Source organism: Dioscorea cayenensis, chromosome 17 (assembly GCF_009730915.1).
Source record: "Dioscorea cayenensis subsp. rotundata cultivar TDr96_F1 chromosome 17, TDr96_F1_v2_PseudoChromosome.rev07_lg8_w22 25.fasta, whole genome shotgun sequence".
NCBI lineage: Eukaryota > Viridiplantae > Streptophyta > Magnoliopsida > Dioscoreales > Dioscoreaceae > Dioscorea > Dioscorea cayenensis.
This window is the reverse complement of record NC_052487.1, coordinates 19,305,178-19,320,392: the sequence shown is the minus strand read 5'-3', so window position 1 is coordinate 19,320,392 and position 15,215 is coordinate 19,305,178. Positions and strand designations below refer to the sequence as shown.

The window sequence follows — 15,215 nt, the reverse complement described above, 5'->3', positions numbered from 1 at the left end:
AGAGCCCCAAGAGAGAGAGAGTGTGTGTGTGTGATAGAGAGAGAGATTCGTGATGATGGTCTTTTTTACTTTCTCAAAAAAAAATTTTAATTAAAAAAAAAATTGACACGTCACCAGCCACATCATTCGTGTGGTTGGTTTTGTGTGATCTCTTCGTTATATATAGCATTACTTAAATAATTTTGGTTATTAATAAGCTCAATCCTTGTGGGATGATACTCTCTTATCATTATATTATTTGTTTGCAATAGCATATACTTGCGTAATAAAAATCACACCAACACTTTGTCATAAGAACAAATCGTATGCAACTTTTATTACACATGAACAATCACTAGTAACTACAACCCAATGTTAACAAAATTTAAGTGACATGAATCAATGAATGAGAAAAACAAATCATGGGCATTCAGTCCATGAGTATCAATGCAAGGTAATTAATTTGTGTGCATGCATTTGAACGGTCGCCATTCTGGATGTGTTTATGAATCTATGAGATATATATATATATATATATATATATTCATATGGTGAAGTTTTACATTGACCATTGACTAATTAAGTTTGGTGAAGTTTGGATGTTTGCTAATTTTGTACATTGTTGACATTGTAATGTTTTAATTTGAGTCTATATGGGAGGTTGTTGAACTTATTCTAATCATTTGGAATATCTTTTTGGTATTAGAAATTTCTACTTTTGTGTTACCAATATTGAAAATAATATAATTGAACTTAATATGCTCATATTTCTTTCCATGCATATATATATTCATATATATAACCAATCTATGATTTATAGGAAGACCAATGATAGAATCTATGCACTCAACCTGAAAGGGATTGTTTTAAAACTCGTTTTTTTCCACAAAGAATGAATTCAATCGTACAAATTAAAGAATAAGAACGTATTCACATTAGAAGAGCTTCCCTGCAAATCCTTGAAACTCAGCACCATTAGCTAAAGGAGATGCATAAGAAACAAAGCCTTTGAGCTCTGAAACTCTTCTCCCGAGTTGCAAAGCCATCTTCAACTCAAACAACTCCATGTCCTCTTGACAACTCTCTTCCGAATTGAACTCAATGATCTCCTCTTCCAACTTCCTATAAAATCCAGCGCAGTTCCTAAACATCTCAATCAACATGCCAATCTGAAAACCATGCTCCATAGTGTTGATTATGGTTGCAAGAACACCTCCCATGACTCCAACCAACACAGGCCATTGCCCAAGTGCCGGAGTCCCAATCAAACCAGCACCTACTGCACCTATTCCTGCCAACAAAGGCCCTGAGATGGCCAAACACTTGTTGATCTTCACAAACAGGTTTCCATGCCAAACATACTGTTCCTCATCCTTCTCTTTCAGCACTTTGAGCAGACCTCTCATCTTCTCTTCAAATTCCTTGTTCCACATTATTCCATCTTGTGCTGATGATGATCTCCTCCTTGTTTGGATCTTGGGCCACCATACGGTAGGCTCGATGTTCTTCGGGAACTTCTCGAGCATCCCGGGTAGCAAAGGAAGAGGATAAGCCTTGTCTAGAGCCAGCACCTTCTCCATGGCTTCCTCCACATCCAATTCAGTAGGAGTAAAAGTAGAGCTCTTGAGCTGATCAAGAGATGTATGGATCGATCTCTCTAGCTGTTTGAACAATCTGGTTGCGTTCCTTTGCTCTTCAGCAAGCTGTGATGGTTGGATCTTGTTGACAATGAGCATCATGCTTGTTGCTGCTGTGAATAAGAGAGCAGAAGAAAGCTTGAATGCTAGAAAATGTGGTGATTGATCACCCATGGTGATGGTAGAAAGACCAGCCATGATTGAAGCAATGAGGTTGATGGAGTTGATGGAGTTAAGCAAGAGAGTGTTCCAGTTGTTCCTTTGTTCTCCGATGATCTTGTGCATCTCCGCTCTGTCTCCGGCCGCCTCTGCGATCGCATAGAGCTTATATACTACTAGCATGTCTACTTCTGTATCAGCAGAAATTGTTCGTGGTTTGTTGATGATGATGTTTGAGCTTAATTCTCTGATTCTAAACTCCTGCATGCTGAGCATGTTCTTGAGCTTTTGGGCATCAAGACTTCTGTTATGGAGACTAGCTTTGAATCTCCAACCATGTTGCTTTGGTGGTGCTGCTGTTGTTGATGATAAGATGAGATTGTGAGCTTGCAGAGTTGCCATGTTTGTCTCTTTCTCTAAATGATTGTATGTATCAGGAAGAGATGTTGTTGATTGAGTTTTGATGGTTTTGGAGATTGCAATGAGAGGTATGTATATATATAGATTATATATATATATATATATAAAGGAAGAAGTCAGGGTTTGAAAATAAGTTGTTGAATGACCAGGCACTGCATGATATATGTTTGAACGAGGACTTGGAAACCGTCAATGGAGACCCGTATTAATTATTTTGGCCTACCACAAATTACTCTCATGAAAATAATAATACTGATAATCTTTGGTTCACATGCATGCACTCAATACCACATCTTATATATATATATATATAGATGGTAGATGATTCTCAATCAGCTTTCATGAAAGACAAATGTATTGCGAATGAAGAAAAGCTCATTTTCAGCCTTAAAAAAAATGCAAACTTCTGGGTTTCATTTTTAAAGTGGACTATGCAAATACATTTGATTCTCTCGATTAGGAATTTTTTTTGTAGACATATATCTTGGAAGCCAGGGCCTTTTGTTCTAGCTGGATTCTGTACATCAAAAAGTTACTTTCTCCGTTAAAGCTCACATCCTAGTCAATGGCATTTTAAAGAGTTATATCAGGGCAAGGTGACCTCTTTTCATCTTTGCTTTTCATCTTAGTTGTAAACACCCTTAGCATTATATCTGTACTCTATTTTCACTGTTTTCTTGTCAGTTTGTTCATCTCTAGTAACTCATGTCTTTTTTTTTTTCCAGTCACTTCAATGCTTCATTTTTTTTTTGTTGTAATAAATTTTAATATGTTCTTGTATTGTTATTTTTGCTTTTTAAATAAATTTAGTGATTTATCTATTTTCTAAAAAAAATCTCATACATATCACTGCCATTTATTTATGAAGTCTATTGTATTTATCCATATCTACAATCCTTCCTTAATTATATTATGTTGAGTCAACCATTGGATAGCCTAATGGTATGACATCAAAGTGTAAGGGGGAGGTCATGGGTTCAAATCTCTCCACATGATCTTTCGTTTCATGTATCTTTGTTACATACAGCTGCTCACCCGGGATTCTTATATTATTCTCATACTGTACATATATGTACATCCGGGTTCCAGTACTGTTTAATACTGTTTATATTCATAAAAAAAGCGACATTGTCGATCTATTATTCAAAATTATATTATGTTGAGAACTTTAATATCAATAACTTACAAATTAATGAATTATGTGATTTCACGGGCAAGGTAAAACTAGCTACTCCATTTTTTTTTAAGATAAAATAGAATAGTATAACAAATAAATTTAAGAATAAAAAAAAAGAAAAATAAATAAAATTGAATAGTATAACAAATAAATTGAGGAATTCTTAAATTTTAAAATTTCGGCAATGACCTCATGAGTCAGTTGCGCAAATAGTATTCAAGATATGCTTGTATTTTGACAAATTATTCAAGTATATATTTTTGTGCTAAAATCTCTTGTAGCTAAATTTTTAGTTTTATTTTTATTTTTTAATAAAATAGATAAATTATGGAACTTATTAAAGTAATAAAAATACAAATACAAGTTACATAAGAACTCCTAATACACCCAGACTACAAGGGTGCAAAATTATTCAACTAGATGTGGGGAGATAACAAACACAACAAGTTATTCAAATCAAGAGAAAACCACAAACTGAAAAATAAAAGAGACAACCCATAAAATTAAAATTTTCTTAATGACTTTCAAGTAATTTACTGCCCTTGTAAAGCCCCAATTTTTTAAAAAAATAGATAAATAACAACATAATTAATTTTTTTTTTTTAAAAAAAGAAAAGTCTAAATAGACAAAGAATACAAGATAACTAACTAATAAAAAAATTAAATGACTAGAAACAATACAGCACAACAGAGATATTTCTATTCCACAAACAGTGAATGTGAGGAAAGATGATTCTATACAGAAAATATAAGTGACAATACTTATTGTCGAAGATCATCTATCTTGTGTGGCACAAAAGTGATTAAATCAATTGAGCACATAGCCAAAGCTGATATTGGATATAGTATCCTCAAAATTAGGGGTGAGAGAACCTCATAAATTAAGGCTATGTTTGATCCATGATTGATGTTTGATGATTGAAACAAAGTATACTTCAATCTGATCCTCTTTGGTTCTGGTGTTGCAGACATCCAAAAGACAACCATATGATCAATTATATATATATATATATATATATATATCAACAAAGACTCAACATGTGATTTGCAATTTCAGTTTTTGCGGCTCTATATAAATATATATCAACAAATCCATAAATTAAATCCAAAATAATGAATCAATTGTACTTGTTCAATATATATATATATATATATACTTCTTTATATTAACAAAAGAATGAATTCAATTTTACATCACTGTACATGTATGTACGTATCTAACTACTGATCATCAGTAATTAATAAAATATAATCTGTATAAATTAGAAGAGCTTGCCAGCAAATCCTTGAAACTCATTAGCATTAACTGAAGGAGAAGAACATGAAGCAAAGTCCTCAAGTTCTGATACTCTTCTTCCAAGTTGCAAAGCCATGTTCATGTCAAACATCTCTATGTCCTCTTGACAGCTCTCCTCCGAATTGAACTCAATGATCTCCTCTTCCAACTTCCTATAAAATCCAGCGCAGTTCCTAAACATCTCAATCAACATGCCAATCTGAAAACCATGCTCCATAGTGTTGATTATGGTTGCAAGAACACCACCCATCACTCCAAACAACACAGGCCATTGCCCAAGTGCAGGAGTCCCAATCAGACCAGCACCTACTGCACCTAACCCTGCCAGCAAAGGTCCTGAGATGGCCAAACACTTGTTGATCTTCACAAACAGGTTGCCATGCCAAACATACTGTTCCTCATCTTTCTCTTTCAGTACTTTGAGCAGCCCTCTCATCTTCCCTTCAAATTCCTTGTTCCATATTTTTCCATCTTGTGCTGATGATGATGATCTCCTCTTTGTTTGGAGCTTGGGCCACCATACAGTAGGCTCGACGTTCTTCGGGAACTTCTCGAGCATCCCGGGGAGCAAAGGAAGAGGATAAGCCTTATCCAGAGCCAACACCTTCTCCATGGCTTCCTCCACATCCAATTCAGTAGGAGTAGAAGTAGTAGTACTCTGGAGCTGATCAAGAGATGTATGGATTGACCTCTCTAGCTGTTTGAACAGTCTGGTTGCATTCCTTTGCTCTTCAGCAAGCTGAGATGGTTGGATCTTGTTGACAATGAGCATCATGCCTGTTGCTGCTGTGAATAAGAGAGCAGAAGAAAGCTTGAATGCCAGAAAATGTGGTGATTGATCACCCATGGAAATGGTAGAAAGACCAGCCATGATTGAAGCAATGAGGTTGATGGAGTTGATGGAGTTAAGCAAGAGTGTGTTCCAGTTATCCCTTTGTTCTCCAATGATCTTGTGCATCTCCGCTCTGTCTCCGGCCGCCTCAGCGATTGCATAGAGCTTAGATACTAGTAACATGTCTACATCTTTATCATCAGAAATTGTTTGTGGCTTGTTGATGATGATGTTTGAGTTTCGTTCTCTGATTCTAAGCTCCTGCACGTTCAGCATGTTATTAAGCTTTTGGACATCAAAGCTTCTGTTTTGTAGACGAGCTTTGAATCTCAAACCATGCTGCTTTGGTGCTGCTGCTGCTGATGATGATGATGATGACAAGATGAGATTGTGAGCTTGCAGAGTTGCCATGTTTCTCTCCTAAGTTCTCTAAATAATTGAAATGATCAGCAGAAGGCTATATATGTATTCAGTGAGAGATGTTGCTGATTGAGTTTTGATGGTTTGGAGTTTGCAATGAACCAAGTATATATATAGGTTTAGATATATATAAGAAGAAGTCAGGTCTTGAAAATAAGTTGTTGGCTGACCAGGCAAAGCATATATATATATATATATATATATATATATATATATGTTTGAATGAGTAATTGGAAACCGTCAATAGAGACCCATATTAAATATTTTGGACTTCCTCAAATTACTCTTTCTCATGAAAACAAATATTGATAATTTTTTGTTCACATGCATAGCACTCAATACCACATCTTAGATATATGGCTGCCATTTATTTGTGAAGTCGATCTATTGTATTTAATAAATTATGTTCAGAACTTTAAAATAAAAAATTCACTGATTAATAAATTGTAAGATTTCAGAAGCAAGGTAAAACTAGCCTTTTCCTTTTCACTTACAACCAATTTGGTCCTTGTGATGGTCTAGGCATTCCTAATCATAATCATTATCATAATGATGTTTAATTTCTTCATTTTTATTTTTACTTAAAAAATCAAGATAAAATGGAATGGTATAACAAATAAATTGAGGAATTCTTAAATTTTAAGATTTCAAACAAGATAAAATAGTTGGTAGGGCAAATATTGTACATGATATACTTGTATTTTGACAAATCATTCAAGTATTTTTGTGCCAAAATCTTTTAGAGCCTATTTCCTATTTTTTTTTATAAAATTGATAAGCAATAGCACTAGTGGAAAATAAAAGCATGGTGAATTTTTAAAAGTAATTAAGTCACTATAACTAGCTAGTGCACTTTCGTACTTGTTTGTCCCTTTGATGAAGTCTTTTAAATATTTCACCCCTCACCTTACGCCCCATGAGAATTCTATCCTCCGTCACCTCTTATTTTTTGTTTATTTATTTATTTGTATTACTTTTATATCATCTATCTTAAATTATTATTTGGATTATTTTTTATATAAAAAAATAAATAAATCAATAATTAACTTACTAAATTCTAAGACAGAAAAAATGCACCCCTAAAATAATAAAATTGGTATTTCATTGTTCTTTAAGGTCAAAGTCAAGATATATATATATATATATATATGAGAAAATATCGTCCCCATATTTTAAAAAGTATGAGTGAGAATAAGAAGGAGAGAGATAGGCACATATTGGTGGATGAACAGTGCTATGAACAGTCCTGAGCATCATCTCAATTTTCACTTTACAACTATTTATAAGTATAATAAAACTATACATCTAAATGATCTCAACCGTTGGTTGATGATCTAATGACGGTTGTTATTCAACTTGCGTAGAGTTGAAATCTGATGACTTGCGTAGAAGACATAGAAGACGCAGCCATGAATATTAATAAACATTTTCTCAAATAGCCACATCCATTGATATATGGGTGAATTTGTTGTATTTGTGGATTTTTTAAATAATATGCCAATCCAAAAAAGAGGTTAATATTTTTGGCAAATCACTGAACTTTGGTCAAATATCATTTTTATCACTAAATTTTGATTTGTTTCAAAATACTTACTAAAGTTAATAATCATTTCATCGACAAGTCACCTGATGGATTAACATCTTTATTAGTTGACATGGAGGCCTCCACCAGTGTGTTGACTGGGCTTTTTCCGGTCTCCACTTCAACTAATGAAAATGTTAATCTATCGAGTGACCTATAGATGAAATGATTAGTAACTTTAGTAAGAATTTCGAAACAAATCAAAAGTCAGTGATCAAAATGATATTTGACCAAAGTTAATTGATTTATTATAAAAAATTAATTAATTAACCCCCAAAAAAAACATCACTATAAATTCTTGAAAGAAAATCAATGTTGATTTTTTGCATGAGGATTTTTTTTTATCAACAAAACCATGTCAGTAATTCTTTCATTTACATTTTTTTTATACATTTTTTCATTTGATGCATCCTAAAACATTTGTTTGTTTTGTGTGAATGTATAAACAAGTATTATATCTGTTTGTTTGTTTGTCCTGATATTATACATGTCAAAATTATGCTTTGGTAAGAGAAGACCAGAAAATTCGTTTAAACTAAAAAGTAATAAAGACAACCTCCAATAAATTAAAATTGAAACTTTCTTCATGACTTCCAAGTATTCGTTGCCCTTCTTAAGGCCACACAATTTTTTTTTTTTAATAAAATAATTAAGGATATATATATCTATATATATATATATATATATTTCAACAAATCCATAATTAATAAACCCAAAAGAATATTCAATTGTACTAGCTAGTTCAAAACTTCTTTATATCAACAAAAGAATCAATCCAATTGTATATCACTGTGCATTTATATATATCTGACAACTAATTATCACTAATTAGTACATTAACTTAATCAGTATAAATTAGAAGAGCTTCCCAGCAAATCCTTCAAACTCAGCACCTTTAACTGAAGGAGAAGCACAAGAAGCAAAGTCCTCAAGCTCTGAAACTCTTCTTCCAAGTTGCAAAGCTATGTTCATCTCAAACATCTCTATGTCCTCTTGACAGCTCTCCTCTGAGTTGAACTCAGTGATCTCCATTTCCAACTTCCTATAAAATCCAGCACAGTTCCTAAACATCTCAATCAACATGCCAATCTGAAAACCATGCTCCAAAGTGTTGATCATGGTTGCAAGAACACCACCCATCACTCCAAGCAACACAGGCCATTGCCCAAGTGCAGGAGTCCCAATCAAACCAGCACCTACTGCACCTAACCCTGCCAACAAAGGCCCTGAGATGGCCAAACACTTGTTGATCTTCACAAACAGGTTTCCATGCCAAACATACTGTTCCTCATCCTTCTCTTTCAGAACTTTGAGCAGCCCTCTCATCTTTCCATCTTGTGCTGATGATGATGATCTCCTCCTTGTTTGGAGCTTGGGCCACCATACGGTAGGCTCGATGTTCTTCGGGAACTTCTCGAGCATCCCGGGGAGCAAAGGAAGAGGATAAGCCTTGTCAAGAGCCAGCACCTTCTCCATGGCTTCCTCCACATCCATTTCAGTAGGAGTAAAAGTAGAGCTCTTGAGCTGATCAAGAGATGTATGGATTGATCTCTCTAGCTGTTTGAACAGTCTGGTTGCATTCCTTTGCTCTTCAGCAAGCTGAGATGGTTGGATCTTGTTGACAATGAGCATCATGCCTGTTGCTGCTATGAATAAGAGAGCAGAAGAAAGCTTGAATGCCAGAAAATGAGGTGATTGATCACCCATGGAGATGGTAGAAAGACCAGCCATGATTGAAGCAATGAGGTTGATGGAGTTGATGGAGTTAAGCAAGAGTGTGTTCCAGTTATTCCTTTGTTCTCCGATGATCTCATGCATCTCCGCTCGGTCTGCCGCCACCTCAGCGATGGCATAGAGCTTAGATACTACTAGCATATCTACTTCTTTATCATCAATTGTGATAGCAGGGGTGGTTTCCAGTTTGTTGATGATGGAGATGTTGTTTGAGATTGAACTTGACATAGTTTCTCTTATTCCAACCTTTGAAAGTGAAGGAAGAGCTTTGTTCTTGATATTAAGTGGCTTAGAGATGCCAGCTTTGAACCTCAAACCATGCTTCTTTGATGCAATCACTGATGATGATGATGATGATGATAAGAGAAGATTGTGAGCTTGCAACGTTGCCATCTCTGTAATTATGTATATGTGTATGCTTTTCTTTGTTTTAGAGTTTTGAGGGGATTGGATGTGATAGGTAGGTACTATGGAGGAGTTTGTTGCTTGAGTTTTGATGAGTTTCTGGTTTGAGTTTGCATGAAGGTGTTATATATAGAATATAGATAGAAAGGTAAAGGGTTTGGTTTGAATTGACCAATGGTTTGACTGACTGGGCCAATGCATGCCTGCTTCTTTGACATGGAAATTGTCAAGATATATGAACTCTTTTTTATTTTAGACTTTGTAAAACCATGAAGCCTAATTACATGAATATATTGACATATATGTTGTGTTTAATTGAGATTTAATTATATTAAACACTACTGTACATTGTTTTTAAGGTAGATGCAACTCAGTTAACCAAATTTTTCAGCTGTCAAGGCGTACATATGGACTCATTCTTTTAATCAGCCCATGCTCATTACTGGAATACGGACACGGAATTGTATGTATACAGAAGTAATACTTACCAATCATACGGTATTTCTCAAGTATATTCACGCTATGATTAGTTTGGCTTTATAGACCACATACGTATTTCAGTATTTTATCCTAATTTATACAATCGGTCTATTTTTGTCTTGTAGAAATATGCTTCACATTATATAATTAAATAAAAGGCATGATTTTAACTTTGAGCGAACTAAATTTTACTCATAAATTTTATTTAGAGTTGGTTAGTGTGGTTGGGTTATAATATTTTTTTAAAAAAACTCACACTAATTTACTCATAAATTTTATTTAGAGTTGGTTAGCGTGGTTGAATTATAATATTTAGAAAAATAAACTCACATTAATTTACTCATAAATTTTATTTAGAGTTGGTTAGCGTGGTTGGGTTATAATATTTTTTTTAAAAAAAAACTCACTAATTTTATTTAATTATTTTAGCAATTGTGATGAAATACAACTTTTTTTTTTATTTATTTTTTAATGAAGTAGATAAATCATGTATTAAGGGCTCACTTCCTGATGGATACGGGGATTGAGCTTTAATTAAATCCGCTCACACAAGTTTCAAACTCTAGACAATGAAAATTTTTATAAAATATTTTTTACAGTGAGAGTAATATTACTATACAAAAAACTCTTTTGAGATACAATTTAAATTTATGTTATTTATCAATTTTAATTCATCTTAATTATATTATGTTGAATTAACCTGCAATGGTTCAGTCTCTCTCCTCGACTTTGGTTTAAAATTAATTTAATTAATTAAAAAAATCAAACAAAAAGTTAATTTTTATGATTAAAAAAAATCAAACTACTCATTCATCTACCAACCTCATGCGTGTGGTTGTATAATACGAAGGAAACTGACCTTAGACTTGAATTGATCAATTAATCTGCATGCTTGGCCAAATATTTGACTGAAACATTAACGGTCATTTTAGGTTATCAAAGTCTAAGTCAACCATATTTATGTGTGTGTGTGATTATAGTGTAATTCTGACAAGTTCAAAAATAAAATAACATAAAATAAATAAATAAATATAAAAGAAAGGTTTTTTTTTTTAGTGGTATTGGCCACACTGCAAAAGTATTTTATAGGGACTTTCATTGCTGAAAATTGGAAATGAGTCAAACACAGTAATACCAAAAAAAAATCTTCAGTTACAAGAGTGAGTTTGCAATCTAATCTCCATGTATGCTAGGTGAGTGTGCATGAACTAAATATTTAATCTCCGGTAGTTTGCCAGTGTGCATGCCCAGTACACCTCCAACACATGATTTGTCCATTTTTTTTTTAATATAATAACAAAATAATAACAATTGTTATATATTACAAATAATTTTATCATTCAAACAACTCGTAATTGGCCGTCATTCTGACTTGAATATATTAATGAACTTCAAACAAAACATACAAATTCAACAACTTCATTGATTCACACTTGAGGAGATAACACAAGTCTATCATTCAAATACATATCCATATTGTTATTTTGGTGTGTTTTTCTTAATTGCTAACATCACTCTAATCTAATATCACTTCAATATTTCGGCTTTTGTTAACTTAAAAGGTCTTGAAAATGACTATCTTTTATAATAAAATGTCTGAAAATGACTTTAATTGCATATTTATACTTTTACGCAGTCCAAAATAATATCAAGTCTCTATTGACGGTTTCCCATGTCAAGCTCATGGATTCCTCATTCAACGTACAATTTGCATTGGCCCGGTCAGTCAACAAATTATTAATTCACACCTTACCCTCTTCCTAACATGCACCTACACACACACACACACACACACACACATATATATATAACACCTCAACTTCATACTCCAAATCATCAAAACTCAATCAACAACATCTATATATACATCTCCATCTTTTTCTGTTATATTTACTTCAATTAATATTTTAGATATAGAGATGGCAACTCTGCAAGTTCACAATCTCATGTTATCATTATCATCAGCAGCAGCATCAAAGCAGCATGGTTGGAGATCAAAAGCTAGTCTCCAAAAGCAACTCAATCTCAATCTCCAAAACAAAGGTCTTGAGCTCCCAAAGCTTAAGAACATGATCAACATGCAGGAACTTAGAATCAGAGAACCAAGCTCAAACATCATCATCAACAAACCACAAACAATTTTTGATGATAAAGAAGTAGACATGTTACTAGTATCTAAGCTCTATGCGATCGCAGAGGCGGCCGGTGACAGAGCGGAGATGCACAAGATCATTGGAGAACAAAGGGATAACTGGAACACACTCTTGCTTAACTCCATTAACTCCATCAACCTCATTGCTTCAATCATGGCTGGTCTTTCTACAATCTCTATGGGTGATCAATCACAGCATTTTCTGGCATTCAAGCTTTCTTCTGCTCTTTTATTCACAGCTGCAACAGGCATGATGCTCATTGTCAATAAGATCCAACCATCACAGCTTGCTGAAGAGCAAAGGAATGCAACCAGACTGTTCAAACAGCTAGAGAGATCAATCCATACATCTCTTGATCAGCTCAAGAGCTCTACTTTTACTCCTACTGAATTGGATGTGGAGGAAGCCTTGGAGAAGGTGCTGGCTCTTGACAAGGCTTATCCTCTTCCTTTGCTCCCTGGGATGCTCGAGAAGTTCCCGAAGAACATTGAGCCTACCGTATGGTGGCCCAAGCTCCAAACAAGGAGGAGATCATCATCATCAGCACAAGATGGAAAGATGAGAGGGCTGCTCAAAGTTCTGAAAGAAAAAGATGAGGAACAGTATGTTTGGCATGGCAACCTGTTTGTGAAGATCAACAAGTGTTTGGCCATCTCAGGACCTTTGCTGGCAGGGTTAGGTGCAGTAGGTGCTGGTCTGATTGGGACTCCTGCACTTGGGCAATGGCCTGTGTTGTTTGGAGTAATGGGTGGTGTTCTTGCAACCATGATCAACACTTTGGAGCATGGTTTTCAGATTGGCATGTTGATTGAGATGTTTAGGAACTGTGCTGGATTTTATAGGAAGTTGGAAGAGGAGATCACTGAGTTCAACTCAGAGGAGAGCTGTCAAGAGGACATAGAGATGTTTGAGATGAACATGGCTTTGCAACTTGGAAGAAGAGTTTCAGAGCTTGAGGACTTTGCTTCTTGTGCTTCTTCTTCAGTTAATGGTGCTGAGTTTGAAGGATTTGCTGGCAAGCTCTTCTAATTTATACAGAGCAAGTTAATATACTGATCATTACTGATGATTAGTAGTTAGATACATTCATGCACAGAGATGTATACAATTGAATTCATTCTTTTTTGTTGATATAAATAAGTTATGATACAAGGACAAAATTATCTCTCTTCTCATGACATTTTAGTTTATGTATATATATATACACACATAACATATAATATTCACTCTTTATTTGACTTAATGTTATTCGTAGATGGGATCATATAGCTATTAAAAAAATTGCAGTTGCGTTAATTTCAGTACTATTGGAACGTTGTTGATGTTTTTTTATATTTTATATTTTATATTATATTTTTTGTGTGCTAAGATGAGCATTGGTAACTTTTAGAACATAACTTTCATTACTTTGGAAGACTACTATCAAGAAGGAGCATATATATTGCCTTATGCATGTACTCCTTCCTAAGTTGCAATATATTATAGACACTGCATGAAAGTCCTAAATTTTGATTTTTTGTTGAAAAATTTTTCTGAAGAAAAATTTATAAGCCATGCTACAATTAAAGAGAAAAATTTGTAAAATAACACAAAATGCCAAAGTTGAACTAGCCCAATAAATTAGTCACATGTTCAAATTCTACCAAATTTGTGATGATCAAGGGTTCCGGTACATGGGTGATGAAGGCATCCTTACATATAGTGCCATTAGGATCTCCAGTGTAGGAGCAAACTTGTAGCTCAATCTCCATATAATCTGATGAGGGGCGTATATATAGCTTGACTATTAATTTCTTGTTGTGTGTATGCCCTTGAGCGAAAAAATACTTTATGTTTAAAACTTTTAATATGTGTATTTATTTGTAATTCAAGAATTAAACTAGGCAATGGATGATCATCTCTTCAGCTATAAATTAATTTAAAATTTATTTTAATTAATAATAATAAGTTGGTCTAAGACAAGGAAAAAGCTTTCCTTCAGGACAATATCAAGAAATGAATGATGATTAATTAGCTCAAGCATCAACCAAATATATAATCGTTTTTAGAAAAAAAAAAATCCTGATGAATCATTGAAAATATATTAAAAAGCAAACAAATACAAGCACAAAAAAGGTAGAACCAAAATTAAGGACGTGTTAATAAAAAGAGTAGGAATCCCTCTAGATGGTTGAGTGACTTTCACAATGAAATAATAGAAGAACCTAATTGGACTTTCAAGAAGTAACTACCAAATGAGATGATCTGTCTATGGTTGCTCTGCCAAACATAAGTTTCAAGACCTTTTTTTGTAATGGGTGATAAGAGTATTTAATAATAAAAAAAAATTTAAAATAAAAATAGATAAATTATAACTTTAATGAAAAATGAGAGAAGAGATAGTCCAAACAGAATTGTAGAGAAAAACCGATTTTGTTGTGAAGATATTCTTAGTAATTTTGGAATAAAAATTGAAAGCCTTTAGGTTGCTATAACTAGCCAAAAGTTCCACGTCAGAATTGTCAGAGAAGTCCTCAACTTCAGAAGCATCAGTTAAGTCACCATCAACATCATTCCTATGAAGAGACTCTTGGTTATCTCCATCCCAATAAATGGTATTATTCTTCAGGAAAGCACCGACACTATATATATATATATATATATATATACATTTTTGAATAAAAACATAAATGCTAAACTAGCACACTAAAATTAAAATGTATTGGTTGAGCATACAATAGGAAAGAAAGACCATGCACCAAAAAAACAAACACTCATAATCTAGAGGATATCTTTTAGGAGGTGGACCTATTGAAGAGTTTTTGGGCATAATAGTGAAATTACAACTTGAATCCTGAGATGAAATGCACTTAGTAAAACAACTGTGTTTTGCATTACTTCAATAAAATTAGGCATAAGTTCTAAGCTAGTGATGTGTTGGAAATATAGTACCACATCAGT

At 33.7% G+C, this 15,215-nt stretch overlaps 4 protein-coding genes across 4 annotated transcripts; 1 reads left to right on the top strand and 3 right to left on the bottom strand.

Annotated features, from left to right (window-relative positions):
- Nucleotides 1-914: 914 nt before the first annotated feature.
- Nucleotides 915-2,177, bottom strand: LOC120281220 (probable F-box protein At4g22030). The gene has a single exon (XM_039288097.1). It carries the CDS (start codon nt 2,175-2,177, stop codon nt 915-917), a length of 1,263 nt encoding a protein of 420 aa, XP_039144031.1.
- A 2,457-nt stretch (nt 2,178-4,634) lies between these two features.
- Nucleotides 4,635-5,912, bottom strand: LOC120281218 (probable F-box protein At4g22030). Its single transcript, XM_039288096.1, has one exon. The coding sequence runs from the start codon at nt 5,910-5,912 to the stop codon at nt 4,635-4,637; it is 1,278 nt and encodes a 425-aa protein (XP_039144030.1).
- Nucleotides 5,913-8,358: 2,446 nt separating this feature from the next.
- On the bottom strand, nt 8,359-9,630 carry LOC120281217 (probable F-box protein At4g22030). The gene has a single exon (XM_039288095.1). It carries the CDS (start codon nt 9,628-9,630, stop codon nt 8,359-8,361), a length of 1,272 nt encoding a protein of 423 aa, XP_039144029.1.
- Nucleotides 9,631-12,041: 2,411 nt separating this feature from the next.
- Nucleotides 12,042-13,304, top strand: LOC120281216 (probable F-box protein At4g22030). Its single transcript, XM_039288094.1, has one exon. It carries the CDS (start codon nt 12,042-12,044, stop codon nt 13,302-13,304), a length of 1,263 nt encoding a protein of 420 aa, XP_039144028.1.
- Nucleotides 13,305-15,215: the final 1,911 nt, after the last annotated feature.